At 36.7% G+C, this 27,861-nt stretch overlaps 1 protein-coding gene across 1 annotated transcript in view; it reads right to left on the reverse strand.

The window, feature by feature from the left end:
• The window catches only part of IMPG1 (interphotoreceptor matrix proteoglycan 1), a 194,373-nt gene that overhangs the window by 52,968 nt on the left and 113,544 nt on the right, over positions 1-27,861 (reverse strand). Inside the window, exon 13 of the mRNA XM_056814722.1 lies at positions 2,742-3,274. Within this exon, the coding sequence (XP_056670700.1) occupies positions 2,742-3,274 (533 nt within the window). The remainder of the gene's footprint in view (positions 1-2,741; positions 3,275-27,861) is intronic.

Here is a 27,861-nt window from a genome sequence, read left to right on the forward strand (position 1 = left end):
CTCATCTTCCTGAATTGAATCTGGCTTCATGCACTTCCTAACTTCCATGTGTGACCCTGAGCAAGCCACTTATCCCTGTTTGCCTCAGTTTCCTCATCTGTAAAATGAGATAGAGACAGAAATGGCAAACCACTCCAGTATCTTTGCCAAGAAAACCTCAAAAGAGGTTACCAAGAGTTGAATGTGACCGAACAACTAGCAATTTGCACTTGCTGGCCTCTACAGTTCCTTATAGCTCTAAATCTGTGATCCTATTATATTTGGAAAAATCACCAGGCTACTAATCACCAGCTATGTTATCTTGGACAGACCCTTGGGACTTACTGTCCTCACATATCTTCTTTTAAAAAATTTCCACATTTCCTTATTTCAAATAGCATTTTCCCTATATGGAATATAATCCCCTTTAGAGTCCATTTCTGAAAAAAAATTTATATATTGCTTTGAAGTTTATGAAGCACTTTCCTCAATATAATTATGATATCCATTTGATGAAAGTGGAAAAGAAGCTTGGAGAGAAAGTATGGAAAGAAATGAATGTTTATTAAGTGCTTTCTATATGTCAGGTACTGGGTAAGTGCTTTAAGAATATTTGGTCTTCATGACAAACTTGTGGGGTAAGTGATATTATTACTTCCATTATAGTTAAGGAAATTGAGGCTAGGTGACTTGCATAGGGTTACACATCTAGAAACTGTCTGAAGCAGAATTCAGACTTAGATTGTTCAGCTGTAGACTGGTCCACCTGGCTGCCTCTAGTTTAAGTAACATGTCCAAAGTTACTCAACTAATAAATATATTAATTGGGATTTGAGTCCAGGTCTCTAATTCTGTGTATCTCCAGGATTCTTTCCACTCCCTCATACTGTATCTTTCAAAAATCTTTCCTTCCTTCCTTCCTTCCTTCCTTCCTTCCTTCCTTCCTTCCTTCCTTCCTTCCTTCCTTCCTTCCTTCCTTCCTTCCTTCCTTCCTTCCTTCCTTCCTTCCTTCCTTCCTTCCTTCCTTCCTTCCTTCCTTCCTTCCTTCTTTCCTTCCTTCTTTCCTTCCTTCCTTCCTTCCTTCCTTCCTTCCTTCCTTCCTTCCTTCCTTCCTTCCTTCCTTCCTTCCTTCCTTCCTTCCTTCCTTCCTTCCTTCCTTCCTTCCTTCCTTCTTTCCTTCCTTCCTTCGTTCCTTCCTTCCTTCGTTCCTTCCTTCTTTCACTTGTTCGTTCGTTCGTTCGTTCATTCCTTCCTTCCTTAAGTGACTTGCCCAGGGTCCTATAGATACTGAGTGTCTGAGGTTAGATTTGAACTTAGGAAGATGAATCTTCCTGATTTCAGGACTGGCACTCTATCCACCGTGCTATCTAGTTTCCCCTCAAAAATGTTTCTTAAAACAATTGAAATTTGAGCCATTTAATTAAATATAAATATCCACATAGAGAGCCTGTTGTCATCCAGGTTTTTATTTGTATGATGTCAATTTGCTATTTGAACTGTATAAAAAATTGGGAATTTGGTTCTTTGTACATATCCCATGCTATTTTTTTCCCCTGGGAGAATTTAAGTCCTTTGAAAGCAAGAACTATTCCACTTTTATATTCTTAGAGTGCTACAGTGCCTTGAATGTTCTTTTGTGGAGGGAGATGTTGGGATAGTCTTGACTCAAGATTTTATTAGGGTAGGAAACTCCCTCTAACAATGCAAATCTGGAACTGTTCCATAACTTATAATCTTAAACAGTTGCCTGAGGTACTGAGAGGATAAATGACTTATTTTGGGTCATATATTCAGCATGTATCAGAGATGAGATATGAACTCTAGTTATTTTCACTTTGAGATCAGCTCTCTAACCACTCCATATGTCATGCTACCTCTGTTTTTGCACATTGTAGGCACTAATAAATGATGGTTGAGTTGACTTGAATTTTCAAATAATATTCTTAATGTGTCAAGATAAGCTAAGAGAGGGAGAAACAGAGAGATTGGGTTTACATGTTACCTGGGACTCAAATTAGCTGTGTGTCCCTGGGCATAAATCACTTACAATCTCAATACTTTAGGGAAATATCTATTACTATACATTGGAGAGAAGATAAAAACTTGCATAGGTAGAATTTCCTCATCTAGTAATTCCCTGTCCTAAGAAAATCACAGGTTTTATTTCCTATCCTCATCCCCAAACAGAGTAAGTATGGACTTGAATAATCAGTTGAATTTTTAAGACGCTTTATGACCCAGTGTCTATGTTGCCATCTTCTACTAGGTCTACATAATGGATCAAGGAGAGCAACTATCTGAGTCCTTTTGGTTTGAAAGAAATTTGGAAGAATCATTCGTATGCATCTAGCTGTGTCCAATCAAGCTTTGAACACTTTCTGTCAGATTTTCTTGAAGCCAGCTTGTGGCATTACAAATTAGGAAAAGCTCATTTATAAGCATTGTTTCTAGATCCCACGCTTGGTTCACTAGGAGAGCTTTGATTATTTTCTGGAAGCCAAGCCAGGCAGAAGTGTTACTAAATAGTCTTAAGTATGAATCTCATTTTATTAAACTGGAAGGCATAGCCTGCCCTGGTTGTTTACAGGGAAGCTTACTCAACTGATCAGATCAGAATGTATTCCATTTCAGTGCCTCCAACAGCAGCTGTCAGAGGAGCATGTCTCTTCTAACCTGCATGGCCATCCAAGTCAGTGATTATATTATAAAATTACAAAACAACAGAGGAAAGGCAACTGAAAGCATTTTAGGAGTTCACTCACCAGTTGTATGAATTGTTGCTCCAGCTCCTGATATTCTTGAGAACTCCTATTGAATAGGTCATTAGAAAAGGGCACATTTGTGACTCTCAGGCTAAAGAACACGACCAATTCTTTGCCTTTGATGGCTGTGGTCATAGAGCTAGTGGTAAGATATTTCAAAGTTGTGGCCAGTATAGTTTCTACTGAGCTGGTTTCTGGGGTGGAAGTGTAAACAACATCCTCCATCACCTCATCTGTTCTGCCAAGCTCTTGGGAGCTGTCCTGGTTACCTGAAACATGTGCATTGAGTCCTGAAGTTCCTGTAGTTTTGGAAAGAGATTGACTATAAATGGGACTGGCTACCATTGGAATCAGAGTTGTTTGATCAATGGGAAATATTACTGGTTGTTCAGGTTGTGAGAAGTCACTCCAACTGGTGAAAAATGGCAAAGATTCCATTTGGGTAGGAGACACTGTGCCAAAAGGAGACCAAAGACTGTCTATGGTTTCTGCAGAAGCATCACCGGATAATTCCATTATTTCTGGAAGTTCTCCTAAGAATAGGAAATGAATAAGGAACAGTCAGATTCATATTAAAACTTTGTTAAAAATCATCTGAATTTAAAAAAAAAACCCTTACCTTCTGTCTTAGAATCAGTCCTATGTATTGGTTCCAAGGCAGAAGAGCAGTAAGGGCTAGGCAATGGGGTTCAAGTGAATTGCCCAGAGTCACACAGCTAAGAAGTATCTGAGGCCAAGGATTTCCTGTCCCTAGGCCTGGATCTCAATCCACTGAGACACCCAGCTGCCTCCCATTTGAATTTTTGTGTTTAAAAACTAGAGTAACTATATATATGTATATATATTATCCATGTTCCATTCACTCCCCAACTGTGAATGTTCCCCAAGGCTCTTCTCTTTATGTGATATTGATTTCATTATGTAATAGTCAAAATTAAATTATGAGGCTGCTAGTAGCTTTAATAGCTTTATTACATAAAAGTAGTGATAATAAAGAGAGGGAAATGTAGGAAAGAGGTAGAGAGTTGCCTAGCCTACCACCCTATGTGCTGTTCTGATGGAATGAAGCTCACCACCAACAGGGGTTCCTTTAGGTTCCAATCTCCAGCAAGAAGAGTGCTAGAGTAAGTGACCAGAGCCTTGGTCTCGCCTTTATAAGTAGTTTTCTCCACCCACTGGCTCTCCCATGTCACATCTCAGAAACCAATCATCATTCCTTAATTTGTCTGGTACTATCGAGGGGGCAGTACTTATAGGATAAGTTTCCCATCTTGTTGGTTTCAACTTCCTTTCTCTGAGGGCTTGTCTATCTCTGCACATCTCAATGGTAAAGGATCTCCAGGTCCCTGATTGATTACATCAAAACAAAGTGACATAATGGGGGGAGGAGTTCTCTTCCCACAGTACCCCCTTGTGATTCTATTGGAGACAAGCATGTTGAAATCTCCCCAATTGAGGATTTGGGGAGATTAACATGCCTAGTCTCCCCAATGAATCTGTTCAAATAACAAGCTTATACCTCTAAAGATTCTCTTACTAGAGGTGTATAGAATATTGTATTCTACCTAGAGGGAATTACAATAATTTGGGGATAAGAAGGAAATAAAAGAGAAAGAAAACAAAAACAATGATCGATAGACATGTTGACAAAAAGACAATTAGGAAGCACTCCCCTTTGGCATAAGAGTTTACTTTCAGAATAAATGATATGATCGACCCCCTTCAGTTTAGTTCATTATATCCCAAAGTTCATTCTGAATCTTTTGACACAGTGTGTGGTTTCTGCAGGCTTCCTTATTGCACCTTCTCCATAAAGATCTGCTTTCTTGATTTGGGGTATTGGCAATGCTCATTTCCTAAAATTTCTCCAAAAGATTTTAGATTTTGGATTTTAGGATAATTATATAATTAGCTCTCTTGTGTTCTATTATAATTGCTACACAGATAATACCTAGATCCAAATATCCAGACCTGGCCTCTCCTTATTCCAGTAATACCCCTGTACAGTTATTAACAGTAGCTAATAAATCTTTTTTGATTGCTTATTTTCAATTGACTTAATATATAAAAATAAACTCAAATATTGTTCCCAGAGATGGGGATTCTAGGGTGTGTGAATGTATGGGAACTGTGTTTATGTGAAATAAATCACTTTCATTGATTTAGTTTGAACCTGTGATTTATTCAGAGTAGAGAATTCCTGACATGGAAACTTCCCATCTCTGCAGGTCAGCAATCACTCTACTGTAACTTAAAAAAAAATTAACCTGTGATTTGAAGGTAGAGTTATACTTGCTCTGAAATAATTATACTCAGTGTTTCTTCGCTGTTCTGAGAGATTAAATGTTTTCCCCTGGGTCACAGTTAGTATGTGTCACAGGCATGGTAACTTGAACCCAGGTCCTCCTCACTTCAAGGCTACTACACCTTGTTGCCTTTCACTCTTATGTTTTCTAAATAACTTTTGTGAAGGTGTCATTTGGGTTTCTTAACATTTAATGACCCTATCAGTTGACATTGACTGAAAATTTTGGTAGCAGTTCTGGTTGCCCTCAGTGATTAGTTTCCATGGGATCACTGAAATGCATCTCGCTGATATTTCAGTGCTAGAGTCAATTCTACTTATCTGTGAGCCTGAAGTGTTAAATAAAGCTCTCACAGAAAAATGTTGGTGGGTTATGAAAAATGGTCCAGTACTCGTAAATCAAGCACACTGAATACAGGTAAAGAATTGGGCAGATCCAAATAGCAGAATGGCTGTTATTGCTACAGGAGCAACTTGGCAAATATATGAGGAAATGGAGTTGAAGTCCAAATACTGAGCATGATGAATGGACTGTCTGAATTCAGTGATGCAATCTCTGGCCTTTTCTGTCAGCTAATTTACTACAGTTAGATCACCAAAAGTGAGATTTTGAGTGATAAATAGATCTGAAGGGTGAAATCATATTAGTGTTTATTATTTTTGTCAAACCACTGCCCATTTCTTTGTTTTGCACAGACCACAGAATGATACTACGCTCACTCACCTCTGCAGTTTGGGGAACTGAGAAATGTCCTCACCTATGGAATTTGATCAGCATCCTCTGCAAGACTGAGCCCTATGAGCTAACCTGTTCTTGGGAATTCATTGATATTGGAGGTAAAGTAAAATTCCTGTGGAAAAGCATAGGGAATAAATGGAGTATCTTGCCACTTATCAGCATTTTGTTTTGGCTCCTTTGGGTCTTAGAAAACTGTGTTTAGGTTCATCTTGTCAGAATCTGATCTTTGTTTCTTTCTATTCATGCTTCAAGTTGGTGAAGTCCATGGCAATTAGGATGGTTGCTGTTGATTTTATCATCCTGCTTTTGCATGGGCTTGCCTCTCATTTGCTAGGCTTTGAATCATTCTGGAGTTCTATAATGCATAATACTCTGCTTTCAAGTGTATATATACTCCATTATGTCATCAACTCTGCTCAAATATCTTCTGCCCCTTTATTATGTAACTGAGCCTTTAAATGGCAGAATATAAACAGGTTCAAAGGCATCAGATTGCCTTTGTCTTATTGATAGGCTATTCAGGTATTTAAGCTTGATTAATTCAAGGTTCATTATAATCTATTTTGACATTTAGATCAAAGTGATGGGTACAGAAAATGGCCAGTTCTCTTTAAGTAATAAAAGAACTGGACAAATTTTGCCTCAACTACACTGGCCATTTTCTGTACAAACTACCTTTTTTTAAAAATTACTTATTTAAAAAATATTTTTCCATGTTTACATGATTCATTTTCTTTCCCTTCCCCTTCCCAGAGCCGACAAGCAATTTCACTGGGTTGTATGAATGTTATCACTTGATGCCAAAGTCCATTTTTGCTATAGAGCAATCTTTTAAAGCCCAGACCCCAAATCATATACCCATATACACAAGTGATAAATGATAAGTCATGCCTCAACTACTCTTAACTATAGCCATGGTGAAGTCTCTCCCCCCCCCCCCCATGATTAAAGCAAACATCATCAACAACAATCATCACTTGACCTTATGCCTTCTTTCAAGGTTTCACCCTCTATCCCTCCCTCCTTTCACAGCCAAACTTCTAGAAAAGTTATCCTTATTTTATTCCTTCACTTCTCCTCTACTTACTAATTCTTTAACTAATGCTTTGAAATATGGCAAGGACACGTAATAAGACTGAATTCAATTAGGCTTTCAACCATCTGGAATAGATTTCTCCAAAGTTATCAGTGATTTCTCAACTTCAGAAATGTATGGCCTTTTTTTTTTTGGTGGTGGTGAGGAGTCTATTTTTTTTGGTCTTTCTATAGCATTTGATACAGTTGATTATTTCTTCCTCCATACTGTCTCTTCACTGCGTTTTTGTGACATTACTCTGTTTGCTTTCCTCCTACCTGTGTTGCTTTTCAGTCTCATATCTTGAGGGTAGAAAAGAGGAATTGACCACGAAGGATCATATAGATTTGCTGGGTTATTATGTACATGATGACCCCAAATGGATATATTCCTCAATTTTCTGCTCTGGGAGTCTTTCCTTCTTTTGGTGCCCTCATAAACTCCTAAGGGTTCAATTACCTTTGATTCCAAGATATGTAGATATCCAATTTTCTTTTCTCCTGAGATTCAGCCTCACATTGCTGTCTTCCTATTAGACAGTAGGAATTGGTTCTCTTAAAGGTATTTCAAACTTAGCATACCTCAAACAGAATATATTCGCTTTCTCCTTAAAACTCACTATTCTCCAAACTTCAGTTTTTCTATTTTTGGTCACAGAGGTTTTCAACCTCAAGGTCATCCCTGACTCTTCATTCTCCTTTATCTCACATAGCCAGTTAGTTGTCATTTCTTTGTAATTTTATCTCTACAATGTGTCTTGCACTCATCTTCTTCCTACTCTCACATCAAATTTTGGCCATTATGATAGATTGTATATTAATTGGCCTCCCTGATTCAAGTCTATTTCTTTTCAAAGCCATCTTCCATATGGTCACCAAACTGTTACTACTAAAGAATTGTCCAGAATACATCAGTCCATTGCTCAGTAAACTCCAATGACTTCCCTGTTGCCTCTGGATCAAATACCACTTCCTCTTGTGGTATTTAAATCTGTCAGGACCTTTTCAGCTTTATTATATATAATTACTCTTCTCCCTCTTTTTCCTCTAGCCATATTGGTCTTCATGCTTTTCCTCACACATGACATTTTAGCTTCTATCTTGGTTCCCTTTGGTAAAACTATCCTTCATGCCTGTAATTCATGTTCATCTCTTAGGATCCTTACTATTATTCAATGCTAAACTCAAACACAGCTACCTATAGGAGAGCTTTCCTGATTCCCTAGGGCTAGTGTCTACCCTACCCCTGCTCTTCACTCCTGTCCCTTACCTTGTATTTAGTTTTGGAATATTTTGTATTTATTTATTTTGTCTTTACTTGTATGTATAAATATTGCCTTCCTTTATAGAATATAACATTCTGGAGGGCTTGGCTTGTTTCTTTTTTGTTGTGTCCCAACCATGCCAGGCAGATGTAAGGTGCTTAGTAAATGCTTATAGACATTAATAGAAAATAAGCTAAAAATAAAATGGGACTTTATTTCATTTGATTCCTCATGTTATTATCTGACGTGACCATAGAAAAGTCCAAGAAAATATCAACATATTTTTATGTTCCCAATGGGAACATAAAAATGAACCAAGTCTGGGTCATGTTTTCTTATGTGGGCTTTGACTCCTGTGAGCATAATTTTAGTTTCTGTTTTATGACTGTTAACTACTTGGAGGAAATTATGCAGAGCAGAATGTTTTCAAGAAAAAGTTCATGCTAATAATTCTGCTTTTAATTTCAAGTATTAAAGTACCAAGGAATAGAGGCAATATCACAGTGGGATTATCAGCTTTGGCAGTATTAGCCTCGGGAATAGAAGCAATATCAACTCTGGTGGTAATGCTTGGCATGGCAGGCCGCCAGGCCAGCTGGAGGATTTGGATGATGAGTTCTTGAAGCAGATCACAAAGCTGGCATATAGTCAGTATATAGTTGTGTTGGGGGACTTAGACTAGTTGGACATCTGCTGCTTTCTTTTTGTTAAAAGCAGAGATAATAAATTCTGACTTGCCTTACTGACAGTTTTAGTATTTTTCATTTTTCAGCAGGTAGAGAATACTTAAAGCCTAATCTTATAAAAAGGAAAAAACTTGTTGGTTTCTAAATTTCTAAATGACAGGAAACTTGGCAATGCTTATGCTATCTTAGAATTTATGATAATGTGGATACTGAGTGTTGTCTGACACATATGCTTTCCTTTAGGAGAATATAATTCTATGAGTTCATATATAATAATTAAAACTTTATATACTAAAATGAGAAAAGGGGAATTGACCAAGAGGGGTCATAGCCTTCCAAGAATGGAGTTCTAGTGTTTTAGTTACAATTGATTCTAATGAAGAAGAAAAGTGTAAAGTGACTAATTAGGCAAATGTGGCAGCAAAGGAAACTTACTGATATTGACTTAAAAAAAGATGCATACCAGGACAGGTAAATGGGAATGAATACAAAAGAGTGACAGAGTCCTGTAAAAGATGCAGGAAGTCCAAAGCACAGTAAGAAAAAAGGTTTTTAAAAATATGCAATAAGAACAACAACAAAAAAGTCTTTTAAAAAAGCTATGTTAGAAGTAAGAGGAAGACAACTGAAAGATAGCTAAGACTCATTCCTGAAGGGGAAAGTGAAAGATGGAGGGAAGGTAGAATTCAGTTCCTTTTTTGCTCCTATTTTCTCTTACAAAACGAATGACCGTCAGATTGGGAAAGATGAAGCAGAAATGGCTTATAGAGAATTAAAACCTAAAATAAGCAAGTTCAAGTCACTTGGCCTGGACAAACCATATTATTCTTCTCTGAAAGGTCTTGCTAACAAATTATTGAATCACTTTCCATATTCTTTGAGAGGTAATAGGAAATAGTAGAGATGCTATAGGACAGGTGGCAGACAAACATTACTCCAACTCTCAAAAGAAGGTTGTGTTGTACAATGGCTATACTGAGGGTGCTATTAGAAAAACTTGGATTCAATTGCTATCTCCAATGCCAACTTATCTGTGTGACCATGGTCAAGTCACTGAACATCTCTGATACAGTATCTGAATCTGTCAAATGAGGATAATCATACTTGTACTAGCTGTATCACAGGGTTGTAAGGTTCAAGTATGGTAACATATGTGACTGGTGGAGTTGATGTTGATTAATGGCAAAATTCTAAAATTATTAAAAGGACAGTCCATTAATTCTTTCAACTCTTCAATATATTTTCAATGTTTTTTTTTCCCAGTTAAATCAATTTACTTAATAACATGGAAGAAGCTAATTTCCTCTTATATACAATGTAGAAAGAGAATGCTGGTCCACCACATTTTATTGTAAATTCGTTAAGTTTTCTTCAATGTTTTAATATTTTTAGTAACTTTCATTTCTTTTCTTTTAACTGTTCTTTTGAGACTGAAGACAGCACCTCTAACATACAATGGTCGCTATAAAACTCTCCAAACTTGTTTACAGTCAAAAATAGTGACATCTTGATTGAGACGATATCTTCACAAGGAATTACACTGTCATCTTTTAGACATTGTTCATCACATTACGATATCTTCAGAAACAAAAAGAATAGAGCGCTGACCTTATAAAACCTGGTGGCACCTTATTGTGATAACTTAAGTTTTTATTCAGATTTATTTTATAGTCAAAGTTTTAGGGTATCACAACAAAGAACCTCATGAGACTTATGGTTAAGTCATTTAAAAAGTCACTCCACAAGTCCTAACATTTCCTGCTAATGCTTTTTGAGGTGAATTCCTAGGTTTTATGTGCCATGGTTGACTAATCATTTCATACCCAAGCAACAGAACCAGATAAATTGGAACTATAATCTAACATTGCTATTCCAGGGTTTTGTTTTGTTTTTTGGTTGGTGTTTTTTTAAAAAATCCTTATCTCCCATCTTATAATTAATACTATACATTTTTACTCTACAGAATGAACACAAAGGACAACTTGGTGGCATAATAGAAAGAGAACCAAGCCTAGAGACCAGAGATCATGAGTTCAAATCTGGCCTCAGATACTTCCTAGCCATGTGATCCTGGTCAATTCACTTAATCCCAATCGCCTACCTTTTATGGTTCTTCTACGTTGGAATTTATATCAATTTTAAGACAGAAGATAATGCATAGATTATTAATAATAGTTAATATTGGCTCCAAATAAGAAATGGGAAATCTAGTTCTCCTCTTGTGTAGAGTTGTGAAATTATATGTGGCCAGGCTCACTTGATTCATTGTTGAAATAGAAAAGATGATCTGTGTGACACTATTTATGGGTGCTGCTATGACTGATGTTCTTTGGCTTATGACTAGAGAGTGCTGCTACTAAGTATGGGGACACACTTGCCTATTTTCAATGGAGATAGAAGTACTTTGAGAGACACTGAGAGATACTGATATAGGGGAATGCTCTGGGGTTTGCCTACTGATCCCTACTGATGACTAGTAGATCAATATTTCTCCTCCTACCCTCCTAATCTCCTCCTACCCTCTCTCCCTCCCTCCTTCACCCTCTCCTCCCTGTCTCCCTCACTTCCCAGTTCTTCTTGAAGTCTTTGGCTTCTTCCTTTCCCCCTGAGTGAACTATGAAGGTACTCTTTCTTTTCCTTCAAGTCAGGGGGTTTATTGGGAAACAGAATGGGAAACTGAGGTAAGAGAGATGAGGGTGTCCCTAACCTAAATGAAGATTATGAGGTCTTGGGAAGTCACAACTGTGACAGAGGGACAGTCAGAGATGAAGGACAACAGTTAAAATCTTCTTTCTTCTTCACAAAGCCACCAATTTCAGAAGCCCCCCTCAAGGGTCCTTTAGCCTGGGACAGAAACTAAATAATATCAGTTCAGCTTCTTCCCCCTGGCCAGCTTCAACTGCCAGAGCCAGAGCCAGAATCAAAAGTTCAGGATCCTGCTTCTTCTCCTCTCTGTGGCCAGACCCCCAACTGCCTCTCCTGGGAACACTCCATTTGGAACCTTCTTCTTGATTGACAGACAGGTCCTCAGCCTTGGGTCTTGCATCTTGGCTTGTCCTGCAAAACCTTTCTCTCTTCATGTCTCTACCACATTGTCTAATTTTGCTGAACTCCATTTTCATAGGTAGGTAATATGGTACATAAAGTATTGGACCTGGAGACAGGAATATGAGTTCAAATCCAACCTCAAAAAATAGCTGTGTGACCTTAGGTAAATCACTTACTTAACCTCTGTTAGCCTTAGTTCCCTCAGCAGCAAAAGGTGATAATGATAGCATCAATCTGCTAGAGTTGTAGTGATAAAAGGAGATAATATTTATAAAGCATTTTGTAAAACTTAAAGCACTATGTAAGTGCTAGATATTATTATTGTGCTTTTAAATTTTTGTTACTACTAATAATTTTCTGGTTAGAGTAGGGTAGTTTTTTCCCTCAGAAATGAATGCACTATAAAAAGTAAAATTATATTGATAAACTACTATCTTTATAAATATGTAACATATATATAATAGCTACCATTTATATAGTAGTTTAAGATATTAAAAATGCTTTATATATATCAGCTTTTTCTATGTATTATTATTGTCCCCATTTTATGTGGAAATAGGCTGACAGCTTGAGTGACTTGCCCAGGGTCACAGAGCTAGAAAGTGAATGAGGGGGGGTCATGATTTAAATTTAGATCTTTCTGACTCCTGGTCCAACTCTTTATGCACTACTCAACCCAGCTGAATCCATATTTAAGGAGTAATATTTAACATACTTTTCCCCTGACACCAAATTACTAGTTGGGAGCATATTCACTAGACTATTTTTCTATACCCTATCTTAGCTAGAGAAAAATACCGGAACTGTACAAATCTTGCAGATTAAAGTCTTATTTTCTAAAATAGAAAACATACAGGGCTCAGAATCCTATCATAATGGACTGCTTTCTTCATTCAGGGACAAAGGTATCTCATATTGCCTTCATTTTATAACCTAGTCCTCAAATTGAAATCATTTGCATGTGTTTGGAAAAAGCTCTGAGTCTAGCCTGAGTTTATGGCCACTGTTCTGGTAGAGATCATGATTAGGTTCTATGATGAGATGATCCTTTAAATACAAGTAAACTTATTGTGAAATGGATAAATACAGCAGGGGGGATCACTCTTTATAACTTCTGTTGGCATTCAATTCTGGGATGGTTTGAGAAATATTTAATATAAGATTGTTGATAAAATTGACTTTTAGAAATTTTTACTCGACCTATTTTTCTTATTTGAGCATCCAATATTACTTTCTTTCTATTTTAAGACATTAATATTTATCTAGGATATTAGTAGAGATTTAAATTAAGTTAAATGAGACCAAAAGATTCTATGAAACATTAAAAACATTACAGGCCAACAGTTTAAAATACTTTGCCCTAAGTTATGGGTGTGGGCTGTATCTAGTATTCTTTTCATAGTATCTTTTTTGCTTTGAAAGTCAAGTGCGAGGCTTTATTTTTTGCTTTGATAGTCATTCAAGTTTAGCTCTCAAAATCTTTCTTGCTAAAAATGAAATCCACCTTATATTACATTAAAATGTTTTAAAATATTTCATCACCTAAAAAGAAGAGATCCAATGTCAACCTCCTATTTATGGACAGGAAGCATCTGATTTTGTATATTTCTTAACTTTTATTTGTTATAAATGCACTATTCTACACACAAAGACATGCATACTCATTCTCCAGATATACATAGACCTATACATATTTGAGTCTTAAGAATCAAAGTCAAACATTAGGAAAGAAAGTTTTTATAAGAGTATATGCATATAAACATATACTATTTACATATGCAATCTGTCATCTCTTTATTTGCTTATCATCCATCTGTATGCCTATTCATCTATCAACCTAGCTATCTATTTATTCATTCATAATACATTTATCTTCCTATTTATCTAAATATGTAGTTCAATGGAAAGAATAATTTCCACTGGACTTGGAGTCAAAGTACCTATATTAAAATTCTGACTTGATTAGCTCCTTCCTGTGTGACTCTGTGTAATTTATTTGTAGGTCTCAGTTTCTCTTCCTGTAAAATGAGGGGGCTTTGATCAAATAAACTCCAAGGTCTTTTTTAGCTCTAAATCTAGCATGTCCCCAAAATCTTAGTGCAGTTTTAAGCTATGCAGAATAGAACACTGAGGAACATTCACTGTGTATGTGTGTTTATAGGACATGGGTTAAAAGACACTAAGGTTTATAGGACATGGGTTAAAAGAGACTAAGACCAGGCAGCTAGGTGATTCAGTGGGTTGAGAGCCAGGTTTAGAGATAGGAAGTCCTGAGTGCAAATCTTGTCTCAGATACTTCCTAGCTGTGTGACCCTGGACAAGTCACTTAACACCCATTGTCTAATCCTTACCATTCTTTTGCTTTGGATCCAATACACAGTATTGATTCTAAGGAAGAAGGTAAGAGTTTTAGAAAAAAAAGAAACTAAGGAATAATTGATAGGGAAGAGGAAAACCAAGAGAATAAAGTGTCATAAAAACCTAGAGAGGAGAGAGTCTCCAGGAATATATGATTGGCAGTGTCAGTCAAATCCTGTAGAGAGGTCAAGAATGATTCAAGATAATGAATGAAAATTTAGAATAAAGGAAGTGTCACATGAGGTTTGAGAAGATAGAGAGTCATTGTTGATAGGTATCAGGGGAAAGATTTCCTGGAAAAAAGGAGAGCTTTAAAGAATTCCTAGGAATTTAACAAGCATAGAGGAGAATATTTTAATTATAAAGAACAATGTGAGTACAGGCATTAATTGAGTAAGGTGAGGGCTGGTGCACAGAATGTTAATAGTTCAGATTTGCTTGAGTGTTCACTTTAATAACTTAAAACTGCACTAAGACTTTGGTCATATCTTATGCAAACTGGGCACTAAAACATATATAAAGCTTGAACAATAGTTCAAAGTTACTTAGGTCAACTGCTAAGATTTAAGATCTGCTATGTGCTGAGTCAAATAATGAAGAGTTTATATTTAATTCTGGAGGTACTAAGGAGCCCCTGGGGTTCTTTGAGCACAAAAGTGACATGGTCAATCCAATGCTTTAGAAAAATGAAAAACTGGAGAGGGGTGTAATCTGGGATTGAGAAATTGGTTAAAACGTTATTGCAATAGTCTAGGGAAGAAATGATAAGGACTTGAACTAGGGCTGAGGTTGTGGAAGTGGAAGTGGAGGGAGATGTATATCAGAGATGTGCTAAAGGTAAAAACAACAAGATTTTGTCAATGGATTAGATAATGTAAGATGAATGAGAGTAAGGAGTTGAGAATGACACTGACTGTAAGTTTGGGAGATTGAGAGGATGATGGTAACAAACAAGTTGGGAAGATGGAGAGGTTTTGGGGAAAAGAGAATGAGTTCTGTTTTGGATATGTTGTATTTGAGATGCCAATGAAATATGCAACTAGAGATGTCCCCAAAAGCAGTTGGTAATATGGTATTGCAACTCAGGAGAGAGGCTGGGATTAGCTATATAGATCTTAGAATTTACGTGTGCATAGAGATGAAAACTGAATACATGGGAGCAGAAGAGATAACCCTTTGAGATAGGTACAGAGAGAAAAGAAATTAAGGTCTAGTGCAGAGCCAAGCAGAAGGTAAGACCTAAATGAAGAACCAACAATTGAAATTAAGAAGAAACAGTCAGATAAGGAAAAGAAAACCAGGAGAGAGCTGTGTCATAAAAATCTAGAAAAGAGTGAGTTTATTAATATTATCATGTCTTTTAGTGATAGATCAAAGAATACCAGGCTCTGAAAAATCAAAATCTCAGGTTACCTGAAGGTTAATGACATATATAAGAAGTGGCATAAAGTGAGCTCATTCAGAAGATGTATGACTGTAAAAGGAGGTGGGCCTGTCATACAGCAAGAGTGAGGGATGATCAAAGGACAGCCCAAGTGTGTCACTGGGATTCATGAAATATAGAAAGGCTTAAAGGAAGATCTCCAGAAAATTGGCATATTCTGAATGGAGAATTCATGAGAAGACATAGACCAACCTTAGAGGATGAGAAGGTATGGGATTGTGATCTGCATCAGCAGGAGTTCCTGTATAAATGATTAATCATATGAGGTCCTTAGAAACAGTCAAATCATACTTTTAATCTTTAACTGGATTTTGCTTCTCAAATTTTCTTATTGTCATTTTTTTCTGGGTTTCTACTTGGTCCCAAATAGAAATACAAGGAATATTTAAAAATAATATCATTGTACCCAGAGTACCTTGAACACAAAAGATACTTAATGAACAAATGTTTGTTGAACTGAATTTTACTTTCTTCCATAGGTTGAATCAATTCTTTTTCCTGACTTGCATTATAAATATGCTTTCTTATTTCTGTTTTCCTAGAGAGCATCTATGCTCAAAATCTGCATCTATTTCTCCCTCTCCTTTCAACTAGTATTGGGATATTTCATTTGTAGCCATATATCACCAGCTCATCCTGCTCATTTCAATAATGTTGCCCATTAGAGGGTTAGCACAGGGAAAGACTTTAGGGAACATTTAGTTGGATTGTCTCATTTTACAGGTGAACAAATATATAGATATAGATATAAAATCAAATGTTTACATGAACCTCACAATAACCTTGTGAGATGAGGAGAAGTGGGTCCCAGTTTACTTTGTTACTTTGATGGATGGATGGTCTCATCAATGTGGGCATTTCTTCCAACAGCATAGGCTGGAATACACTAATACCCTCTCATTCTATGTGAACTCTTGCCCATAAATTCCTCATGAGAGATCTATCCTACATACTGGAAAACTTCCTCTAGATCTCTTGATAATTAATAGATAGTCCAATGGGACACATGGGGCATCTATTAGTCATTCCTCATTTTCTACACATGGCCATGCCACCTCCTTTTCTGGTCATAAATCTCTCTAATGATATTTGTTCTACTTAGAAAAAATAACTATCCATGTCACAGTGGAAAGAGTATTGGCTCTAACGTCAGTGGTCATGGGATCAAAACTCATGTGTATACATTACCATTGCAATGTTGAGTTAGTCATTTGACCTCCCTTTGCCTAGTTTCCTTAGATGAAAAATGAGAGGATTGGACTAAATGGGTCTATGAGATCCCTTCTAGCTCTCCATCTAAGATCTTCTGTCTAATATCTCTTTTCTAGATTATGCTATGCAATTAGAGAAGTGTCCCATAGAGCTAGTTGCTCATTAAATATTTCTAGAACAAATATTATTGCTCAACAATTTAGAATTGAATAGGAGGAAAAGAGGTGGAATGGTTTGGGATATTTTATAGTAAATTGGACTGGTTCAAACTTTCTCCCTGGAACAAACTGTTCTCTGTTGAATGTAAATATTTTTCTCCATTGACTGAATTATGATAGCCAATAAATGATAATTTATTATCAAATGATCCACTGACTGGGAGAAGCCTATCTTTGCTCAGCTAGCCTTGTCTCTAGGAAGTAGACATAATGTATTGTCTAGTCTAGACTCTAGACCATACTTGATACATTCACAGCTTGGCTGGAACCTCTCACCATGATATAACCTGCTAGAAATGGCATTCCACTGACATAACCTTCAATAATTTAAGGTCACCTCTATTCTATAATAAGGCAACAGAGAGGGATTTTGTGGAGCGGAACTTAACCATCATTTGGGAGATTGAAACGTGCTTATAAGGATCCCAAACTTCTCCCTGAGAGAAAGGTCCATATTTTTTTTAATATCATTACTATTCCAGTGTTGTATAGCTCTGAATTACTGAAGTGTATATATAGTATTCAGAGAATTAAAAATGAGGTCCACCCCTGAAATAAGCAACCCTCATTAAATCACCAACAAGCAATTAAAAGGGAGAAGAGTAAAGAGGGAAATCATCAAAGAAATACATGAGCAAAAAAGGACGTAGGCTAGTCAATGGGTAATTTGCATGTTTAATTGATAGTCTTGTTATGCCAGGAGGAGAGGGAAGCTCTCAACAAAGTTGAGTGGACCCTTTATGGCAAACTTATAGGAAGGCATGTATAAGACATGGCTAAGTGGAAATCTTAATCATAAGTGGGTATGCCCAGATTAGGGAGATCACAGATTCATTTGAGCATTCTTCCCATCATACTATCTCATCCTGAGCCATAGAATGTCATAGTCTCCAAGGAATTAAAGTTGCAGGTCATATAGAGAGTGATGGGGAGCCATATGGTAGGTCTTGGTATGTTGCAGAATTTTACCCACTAAAAATTGTATTGGAGAAATGATATAAAATATCTCCTTACAGATGGAAAAACTCACCTAGAGAAGGGAAGTGACTAATCCAAATCCTACAGCTATTTGCTGGTTATCAGAACTAGAATCCAGGTTGCCTGAATACTACTAATCCATGTTCTTTCTACCAACAAAGTCGGAGCTATTTCATGTACTAGAGCCTGGTGCTACTTACTACTTCTGGTATCTGAAATAATAAGAAGCAGTGTTGCATAATAGTTATAGAGCTGGCTTTGGAACCAAGACTAGAATTCAAATTCTGCCTCTGACACATAGAGACTATGCAACTTGGTGAACATCCCTTAACTTGTCCAGTGCTCTCGGTCAAAGAGATCAAACACTAAGCCCATAGGCTGTAGATGGCCTGGAACACTCCTGAGTGTGGCAAACCAAATTAAAATGTAATTTGGAAATATTTAACACAATAAATAAAAATAAAATAAAAATGTAGATGATTAATAGTTTTTAAAAATCAACATGTGACCTGCAGGAATCCTCATGTACAGTCTAGTGGCAATTTTTTTCTATTTGGGTTTGATAGCAATCCTCTAAGAAGAGAGTGTTGCATGTGGCATTAAGCAAGTATTTAATAAATACTTATTGTTTCCTGAACTAATTTATTGAACTGACTGGCCTAGAAGATATAGGGACCCCAGGATTACTTACAACTGAGGGTTTGGGGAAAAACAAAATAAATTCAGGTAAGTCATAGAATTTCAAAGGAAATTTCACAGAATTGGTGAAACATAAATAGAAACAATTCACAGGATACCTAAAAGGAATCACCATTCCCCCCTTCCCAATTTAACTTGCCTGGCCATATCATAGTTAAACTCCAAGTCTATAAAGATAAAGAAAAAATACTCCAAGCTGCCAGAAAAAAGTAACAAAATCATTGACCTAAAAATATCACTTAGACCACACTGTATTTTTTCAAGAAATACAAGGGAAGATTGAATAAAATGGAATACAACATTTATAAAGCTTAAAATTATATGCAATTAACCCAGAATTGCCTATCTAATGAAAAAAGGAGGAAGAGAGGAGAGAGATATTTGAGAAAAAAAAAGATAGTTTTAATAAATCTACAGAGACAATACCACTTCAAGGTCTTCAAACTACAAATCTTCCCAGACAAACTATTGAAAACAACCAAGGTATAGCAATTGTCCAAGTATTGTGAGAATTGTGTTATTTAAATAACTAAAAGTATGCAAAGAGTGTTTCAGAGAAAGGAGAAATAAATTCAGGGGAAAACAAAAGCAATATCCCAAAGCAAAGTTTCTATCATGCATATAATTTCCAATTAATTTTTGTTGTTTTTTTCCCAAAGAATAATTTGTTGTTGATGTTGTTCAGCCATGTCCTATTTTTGATGATTCTATTTGGGTTTCCTTGGCAAGGATACTGGAGTGGTTTTTTCCTGGAGCTCCATTTCCTCCTTCAGCTCATTTTACAGCTGAAGAAAGTGAGGCAAACAGGGTTAAGTGACTTACCCAGGGTCAGATAGTTAGTAATTGTGAGGTTGGATATGAACTCATGAAGTTTTCCTGACTAGACCTGGTGCTTTATCTACTATGCCACAGCCTGATATCACCTCTCAGAAATCCTTGTTTCCTTCATGGTTAAATTCAAATACCTTAAGTCTTTCCTTTCTCTAATCCACCTGCTCCTTTGCTGCCAAAATAATTTTCTTAAAGACCTAATCTTACCATATCATTTCTTACTCAGTAAGGTCCAGTAATTTCCCATTATTTTCAGGAGCAAATATAAATTTCTGTTTGGCACAGATAATCCTTAATGACATGACTGCAACCTACCTTTTTTGTTTTTACTACATATTATTTCCCTCAGTAGCCACTGCAGTCTAGCCAAGCTGCCCCAGCTGTTCCTCATACCCAGAACTTTGTCTTCCATTTGTGTCTTTGCACTGGCCTGGAATGCACTCCTTCCTCTCCTCCACTTCTCAGAATCGATTTCTTTGATGACTCAGCTCAAATGCTACCTTCTACCTTAAGCTTTTCCTGGTCCTCTGACTGTTAGGGACTCCCTTTTGCCACCAATCTCTTTGCATTCATTTGTATATTTTATATGTAGTTTGTGTTGTTTTTCCTTCTAGACTAACCTCTTTGAGGGTAGAAACTTTTGTCTTTTTATTCCCAGGCTCAACATAAGTGTCCGGCCAATAGAAAAGTCTTAATATATGTTTGTCCATTGATTGACTTATAGGGAAATCCCAGTACAAAAACTCCTTCCACTGATGCACATTAGCAACGTGACTGGCTAACAATTTTAAAATGTAGCTTGAGGTACTGAAAGGTCCAGGGGTTTGTCTAAGGTCCCAGAGCTAACGTGTCAGAGGATGGATTTGAAGCAAGGCTTTGGTTATTTCGGTTGCCTCTTGAGAGTAGAATTATTGGGAAGACTCTACAGAAGCTATTTTATCAATAAAAAAGGCAGGTTTCTGAAATTACAAGTAAAGGAAATTCTGTCAGTTATATTTCAACAGCACCAAGTCTGATGCCTTAGCTAAAGACTCTGATGTATTCCTCATGAAATTTTATAAAAGAAAAAAAGTAATTGTATTTACCAGCAATAACCTTCTCCTTAGAAGAGCAGTACAAGGTGTTAAACACTGGGTTTGGAGCAGACTAGTGTTGAAATTAATGAGCTGAATAGAGAAATTGAAAGACTGAGGCGGCCAGTGCACTTGTGATATGAGACAGCAAATTGAATCAACTCTAAGTAATAGGACTCTGACTGCAAGCCATATTGGAGGATTAGTAGCCTCTGCTTTTTCTTAAGATTGGGGGATGGCAAGACCTGGAAAGTGGGGCTTCTAGAGCCCAGCCTAATGTGTCTCAAACGAGGTAGTTGTGGGCACAACCATAGGCTGATGGAATGAAATATATGAGAAAAAGCAATGAGTTAGGCTAAGAGAGGTGACTGAATTGCTTTAGTAGAGAGGGACAGCTCTGGGAATTTGGGGGTGGTAAATAGAGGCAAAAGGCTGTTAGAATATGGGACAAAATTTAGTGGAAAATTGTTATCTGTGTGGATGCTCTGAGGGTGCTGAATTTAATTATAGAATGAATAAATGCCCTTCAAAACTCAAGAATTTCAAATGCCATTAGAAATCAGGAAAACTGAATAGTGGGGGGAAAAAAGCATTTTTGGCTATATTGTGCAAAAATGTCTAGGTGAGGTCATTTTAATATTTATGTATTTATTCATATTAAATAAATATAAATGTTTAGATTGAGGATGATCATAAGAGTTAATATTTATATAGCACTTCAAGGTTCACAAAGTATTTTGCATATATTCTGCCATTTGATTGTTGTCAAATGAGGTTGTTTAGGGCAGTGATAGCTATAGCCATTAACAAAGATATTTGGCTTATGGATACTTGACCAATGACATAGGCCTGTGATGCCAAAGACAGCAAGCTGAGACCTCTCTGTGTGCACTCACGCTTTTGCCCACTAGAGTTAGTTACTAGAAAGCCTGGGGGCTAGGCAGAGCTGCTCCCTTCCCCCTCTCCATGGCATCTCCCCACCCCTCTATCTAGCAGCCCAATGGAAGTGCTTACTTCCTCCCCTGAGATCCCCTTCTCCTTCCCCACCTAGGGTAAGGGATGGGGCACAACACTCTGTCTCTGTGATGGTGTGGGGAGTGGGGCACAGCACCCAGTCTCTAAAAAGGTTCGCCATCACTGACCTAGGCATGTGGGTGGAGGGGAGGAGGTGTTTCTAGGACTTTCAATCTCAGCTCCTTTTTCAGGGCATTACTTACCAATTCAGAAGATGTGGGGCAAGAATAGTTTGTCCCAAGGTCCATATGAATGGTTTTATCATGCACTTACTAGCATTATGATAAGCACTGGTGATATAAATAGTAGAAGTTAGACTGTCAACTAGTTCACACTGTAATTGGGGAGATAATTTATAGTGAAAGTTCAGCTGTAGGGTAGAGGGAATAGAACCACAGTCCTTAGAATGCAGCAGAGGGACAAATGGGAAGCCCAAGGATTTTAGGTAAAGCTAATAGGTTGACTAGTTAGAATTAGCTCTTTTAACCAAAAAATGAACAAGTGAACCTTCACCTTTGTGAATATTCACCTTAGAAGTACACATGTATATCTTATATACTCGAAAAAATAAATCACTAGCCTGGGAAGCCAATACAAATCCAGGCTAGGATTTGCATCAATCTTTAGGCTAAATGACCTTGAAATCTAATAATCTTAGACATTTAAAAAATGTAAACTATTTATACGTTGATATATATGCAAATATATATCATAACTTAATATGCATCTTAAATAGATAACATAATTGATGCCATATGTAATGTTTTATATATATATGTCAACATAATAAATGGCAATTGTATCAACTTCTACTTTGATCAAAGGAGAAAACTGAACAATGGAGTTTCTTTTTCTGTTCCTCTAATAGACATGAAGTTAGAGGCTATTCAACCCACACCCAATGAGTCAATACTTTTAGGATTAAGGGTAATATATCATTTGGTCATGTCTGTGAATATATAAAGGTTGTAATACAATTATTGATCTGTAATCAGATTTTATAAGGGGAACATTGATCAGAATTTAGTTGTTGAAGGAATTAGGATTATCTAACTTGGAGAAGATTTTTGGAGGGAAGGAGAGTGGAATAAGATAGCTGACTTTAAGATTTAAAAAGCTACCCGTGGTGTGGGAGGTAGGGATGAGATTTATTCTGTTTATCCCTTGAAGGTAGAAGTAGAAGTAGAATGGATGGAAAGTGCAGAAAAACAAATTTAGGCTTGAAATAAAGGGAAAATTTCCTGCCAAGTAGAGATATGTAAAAGTTGAATGGGCTGCCTTAGGAAGAATAATAGTTTCTTTCCACTTCAACAACTTGAAGCAAATACTGTATAATCACTTGTCCAAAATACCTCAGAGGAGCTTATTATTATTATTTTTAGGGAAATTAGACTAGATATCTCCTCAGGTTACTTCCTTGACATGTTTAAGAATTTTTATAGACTGAGTTGTTGGAAAGGAAATTTCTGTTTGTTCCCATCATTCATGTTCATGTCCCTCACAAACTACCCGTGTTTTTGTTCACTTTGAGCCCCTGCCCTAAAACACTTTCCTTATCTTTCTTTACTTCTTGAATTCCTTTCTATTCTTTAAAATTTGGCTCGAATGCTGCTTGTTTCAGAAACTTCCTCTGATTCCCCCTGGTTGGTAATGACTTTCTTCCTCAGGTGCTCTTCTTATGACACTTAATGTTTAATATTGGGTAATGTAGCTGTATATATTGATGCCTTTGCCCCCACTGAACTATAAACTTTGGAAAGGTAAGATTACCCTAGATTATCTAACTTTCTTTTCTTCTCTGATGTCTGGTGCTATGCTCTGCACCCAGTAAATGTTTGGTATATATATTTTTGTTTTTGTTATTCTATTATCTCTGCAATCTGATTGAATCCACTGACCTTAAACTCTCTGGAAATGGAGTTTCACTTAGGCTGTTGACACACAGGTAAAATGAAATGATAAGCTAAATAATTTTCTGGAAATTGTAGTCATTTTTTATTACCAGTCTGTCTACAACCACCAACAGATGTAAGCATCAGTGTAGTACAAAGAGAAAAAAACCCACCCTCTCCCTAGTCAGAGGATATATATTTAAATCTCACCTTTGAGAATTACTACTGGTGGGGCCTTGAACAAATCACTTAATATTCTTGGGCCTCCATTTCTTCATCTATAAAGTGAGAGTTGGACTAGGTGACCTCTGAGATGTCTTTCAGCTGTATAGTGATGGTTCTATATTGTGTTTTTGCCTTAGCTCTCAAGATAATTGTCTCAACTCTTCATTATAGTTTGCCTATATCAGATCACAGGCTTATAATGATTTAAGGTTATATATAAGGTTGGGATAGTCCTTAGATATCATCTACCCACCCTCCATTTTACAGATGAGGAAACTGACCCCAAAGAAGTTGTGATTTGCCCAAAGACCCCAAAGTTGTAAGTAGCAAAATTGGGATTCAAATTCAGATACTGTGGTTCCAGATTCAGCACTTTCCTAGGGTTTATATCGAATACTCAAATCTACACAGTGTACAAACAACATTGAGAATGCCTTAGAATGACTTTAATCAAGGATGAGAAGATTAAAAGTTGGACAGAGAACTCAATGTCCTGAAAGTGCTGCTTTCAAAACTCAAATGTGATTACTTCCTGCAGTCTTCTTAGAAATGGCTGACAACTTGACTTTGAAAATACCCTTTATGTCCTTGATTATGTCCAATCTGGAAACGAGGCATGATGCTATCCTGTGTGATAGACCTAAAGGAATTCTTTAAGCAAAGGACTTTCAACATGTTTGTAGTTACAGTGCATTATCGACTCAAATCAGATGACCAACACCTTTTCTTGTTTATATCTCAATGAAATAGAAATTCCCCCACCTCCCCAGGAAGAAAACTGGTGTGGGTTCCAGTGGCATGTGGCCAGCTGAAACAGATATTTCAATTCTAGCAATAAAATGATTTCTGGGTGTCTATTCTAGAAATACAGGTTTTCAGGCTATTATTATTATACTATACATTATAGTATTATAAATATATTATTATAGCATATATATTATATATTATTATCTGGGGGGAACCATTAAAGACCACAGATGACATAGATGAAGGTTACCTTTATAAAAGAATGAGACAAAATTTAAATGACAGTTTAAAGACATGATGAGGGTATTATTAGGAATATTATTATTGGGTAAGTAATTAATTCTGATAAGTTGAGAACTTTGCCAAGTTGCTTTAAGTCCAGTTTGGAGCTGTGGAGCCCAAGCCTCTGTGAGATTCCGTTAAGAATCCTCAGGTGGGTTGTTGTTTTTTTTTTAACTGCCATTTGGAGCTCTAAAAATTCTGAGCAGTTTCTCTGCAGTCTTGTGACTGAGCCTGGTCCAAGATAGAGCTGTTCCAAATCATCTCAGACTTTTTCCTCTAAGACTTTTGGAAATACTTGGAGTGACAACTGTTGGAGAGAAGAGTGACTTTGTGATCCGTGTTAAACTTAAGAGAAGAAAAAGAAGATCTTTTCCTCTGACATTTAACCCAGATTGTTGCCAAGCCTCAGTCAGGGCAACTCCGACTGGCTAACACTGAAACTTATGATACCTTAAGAAAGATATATCTAGTTTATAAGGATATTAGTTATAGATTATTTAGTTAGAAGAATTTGGTTTTTAGTTAGAATAAGGAAGAGAAGTGTAGCCTGGGTTTCCAGATGGTGGGTGGTATTAGATAGAAATTCCCTTAGTGATAGAAAATCCTTCTTTTTATATCCTTATATCTTTTACAAATTCGATAACATGAATAAATAGTTTTAATTTTTATATATTTTAGTCTCCAAAGCCAGTTCATTACTGCACAGGACCCTGAGGCAATAGCTTCATAACTGCTGGATTTTACCTCACAAATAACAAATACAAAGGCCTTTTGGACACAGTTTCCAAAAGTATCAACAGTTTAAGATCCTCTCTTACAGAATACATGAGGTTTTAATGGTTCCAGTTGTAAGTATTTCATATTCCAGTTTCTAACCATCTCACCAGCCTGCTTGATAAGCAAAAGTACTACTTAAACTGCCTTCAGAGAAGGATGCCTGGTTAATTTCATGCCCTTGGATTTGACGATCCCTTCCTGTCCCCCCAATAAGTTATTTCATCTGCTTTTATCAGACATTAGATGTGTAGTAAATTTTGTAGAAGCATTTCTTACATTTATTAAGAGTAATGAACCGTATTTGGAGGCATCAGAGTCTGAGCATATATTAACATCAGTTAATAAATGAAAAATAAAACTATATTGGACATACTGTAGGGCCATGTTGTGGGAAGCATTATATCAATCTGTAAAATTTGGAAATGTAAAAAATGTCGATAATCAGAGAGAAGTCTCAACAATTTTAAGCAAGACATCATTATGAACCATCTGATAAAAATTGGGGCCTCTAATCTTTAAGAATATACCCATAGACCTCTCTACCTCCCACCTTTTGTAAAGAGTGCCAAAATACATTTAGATGTCTTACTATGTCATTTCCAGTTTTAATTCAGCATTTTAGCTAAGGTAGCAGCACAATGAATTTGAAAGTCTTAGAGGGTTAGAAATAGAAGGGACCTTTGAGATGGTATTCTCTTCATTTGACAGGAGGCAAAGTCTATAAAGGTCTCTGCTACTTAAAGAAACAATGAATTGGAATAGATTCTGTATCTGTGACTGTGTTAGATCTATTGGGCTTTATGAGAAGGAGGGTCTTCTTCTGGGAGAATGGCATTGGAGCAGCTTTATATTTCAAGTCCAATGCCATTAAAGAGCATTATCATATCCAAGTTTACATATTGATTTTAGAGTTTATAGAGATGGAAGAAAGGGCACAGAGTCATTTTATGGAGGAAGGAAGTTTGTTGCTCAAGATCATATGGATAGTAAACAAAAGAGAAAGGATTAGAACTCAACATCTCTGATTAGAATTACAGTTCATAAGAATTTATTAAATGTCTATTTTATGTCAGCATCAGGGATACAAATATATAGACAGGTCCTGCTCTCAGGGAGCTCATAGTCTAATGGGAAGATCACAGGAGAAAGAAATCCAAAGCTCTCTTTACAGATATCCCTCCATCTCTCACCTCCATACATTTGCAAAGGCTATCATTTATCCTTGGGATATGTTGTCTGACTACTTGTCATTCTCCTTTGTTGGGTCATTATTTGTATCAGGCTGTCTAACTATGGAGCTGGCCCAACCAAGGTTCTTTCCATTGTATTTACCTGCTTATTTACTTTTCCATACAATAATGTAATTTGATTTTTGTCATAGCCCTGGGTATGGATATGATTTTTATCCTCATTTATTGTAGAAGAAATTAGGGATCAGAGAGGGTAAGTGATTTTCCTAAAGTCTCGGACAGCTAGTAAATGTCAGAGCCAGGATTTAAGTTCACCTGATTGTACCTGCCAGTCTTGCCTTCTCTCTTACCACTCCACTTTTGGTATTCTACTCTCTGCTCTCAAATTTCAACCTGCCTTCTCCTATCCCTATTGCTATCTCTTTTTTTCTGCTGTATTTCAGACTACCTAGAATAGATGCCCTCTACAGTCAGTCATAGGACCATAGGGTTCATAGATTTAGAGCTGGAAAGAATTTCCAAGTTCATCTAGTCCAGCCTCGTCATTTTATGGATGAGGAAACTGAGGCCAGGGAAGTTAAATGACTCAATCTATAAGCATTTATTAAGCACTTACTACATACCAGGCACTATACTAAGTTCTGAGTATACAAAGACAAAGTGAAATAGTTCTTATGCTAAGAAACATACTCTATGAGGGCAGATAACACATATAGTATAAATATGCATCTCTATCTTTCTCTCTATCTATCCATCTATGTCTTCATATATAGAAATCTTTTCTATCTTTAAGTTCTAATTCATATGGTAGACTTACTATGAATTTTCCTTTTCCCTCAGAAGACCAGGCTAGGTGTTATCTGAAGGAGATCATTGCTACTCTAAGACTGTTATTCCAAGTAACATTCAGCTTCAACATCAGGAATTCTTCTATGTCAATCAAAAGATCAATATCTTATCCAAAGGGTACTAAGGTAGAACAGTAGATAAAGCACCAAACCTGAAGTTGAGAGGACTTGATCCAAATCTGACTTTAGATACTTCCTGTGTTACCCTGGACAAG

This window comes from Monodelphis domestica, chromosome 2, assembly GCF_027887165.1.
Source record: "Monodelphis domestica isolate mMonDom1 chromosome 2, mMonDom1.pri, whole genome shotgun sequence".
Classification (NCBI taxonomy): domain Eukaryota; kingdom Metazoa; phylum Chordata; class Mammalia; order Didelphimorphia; family Didelphidae; genus Monodelphis; species Monodelphis domestica.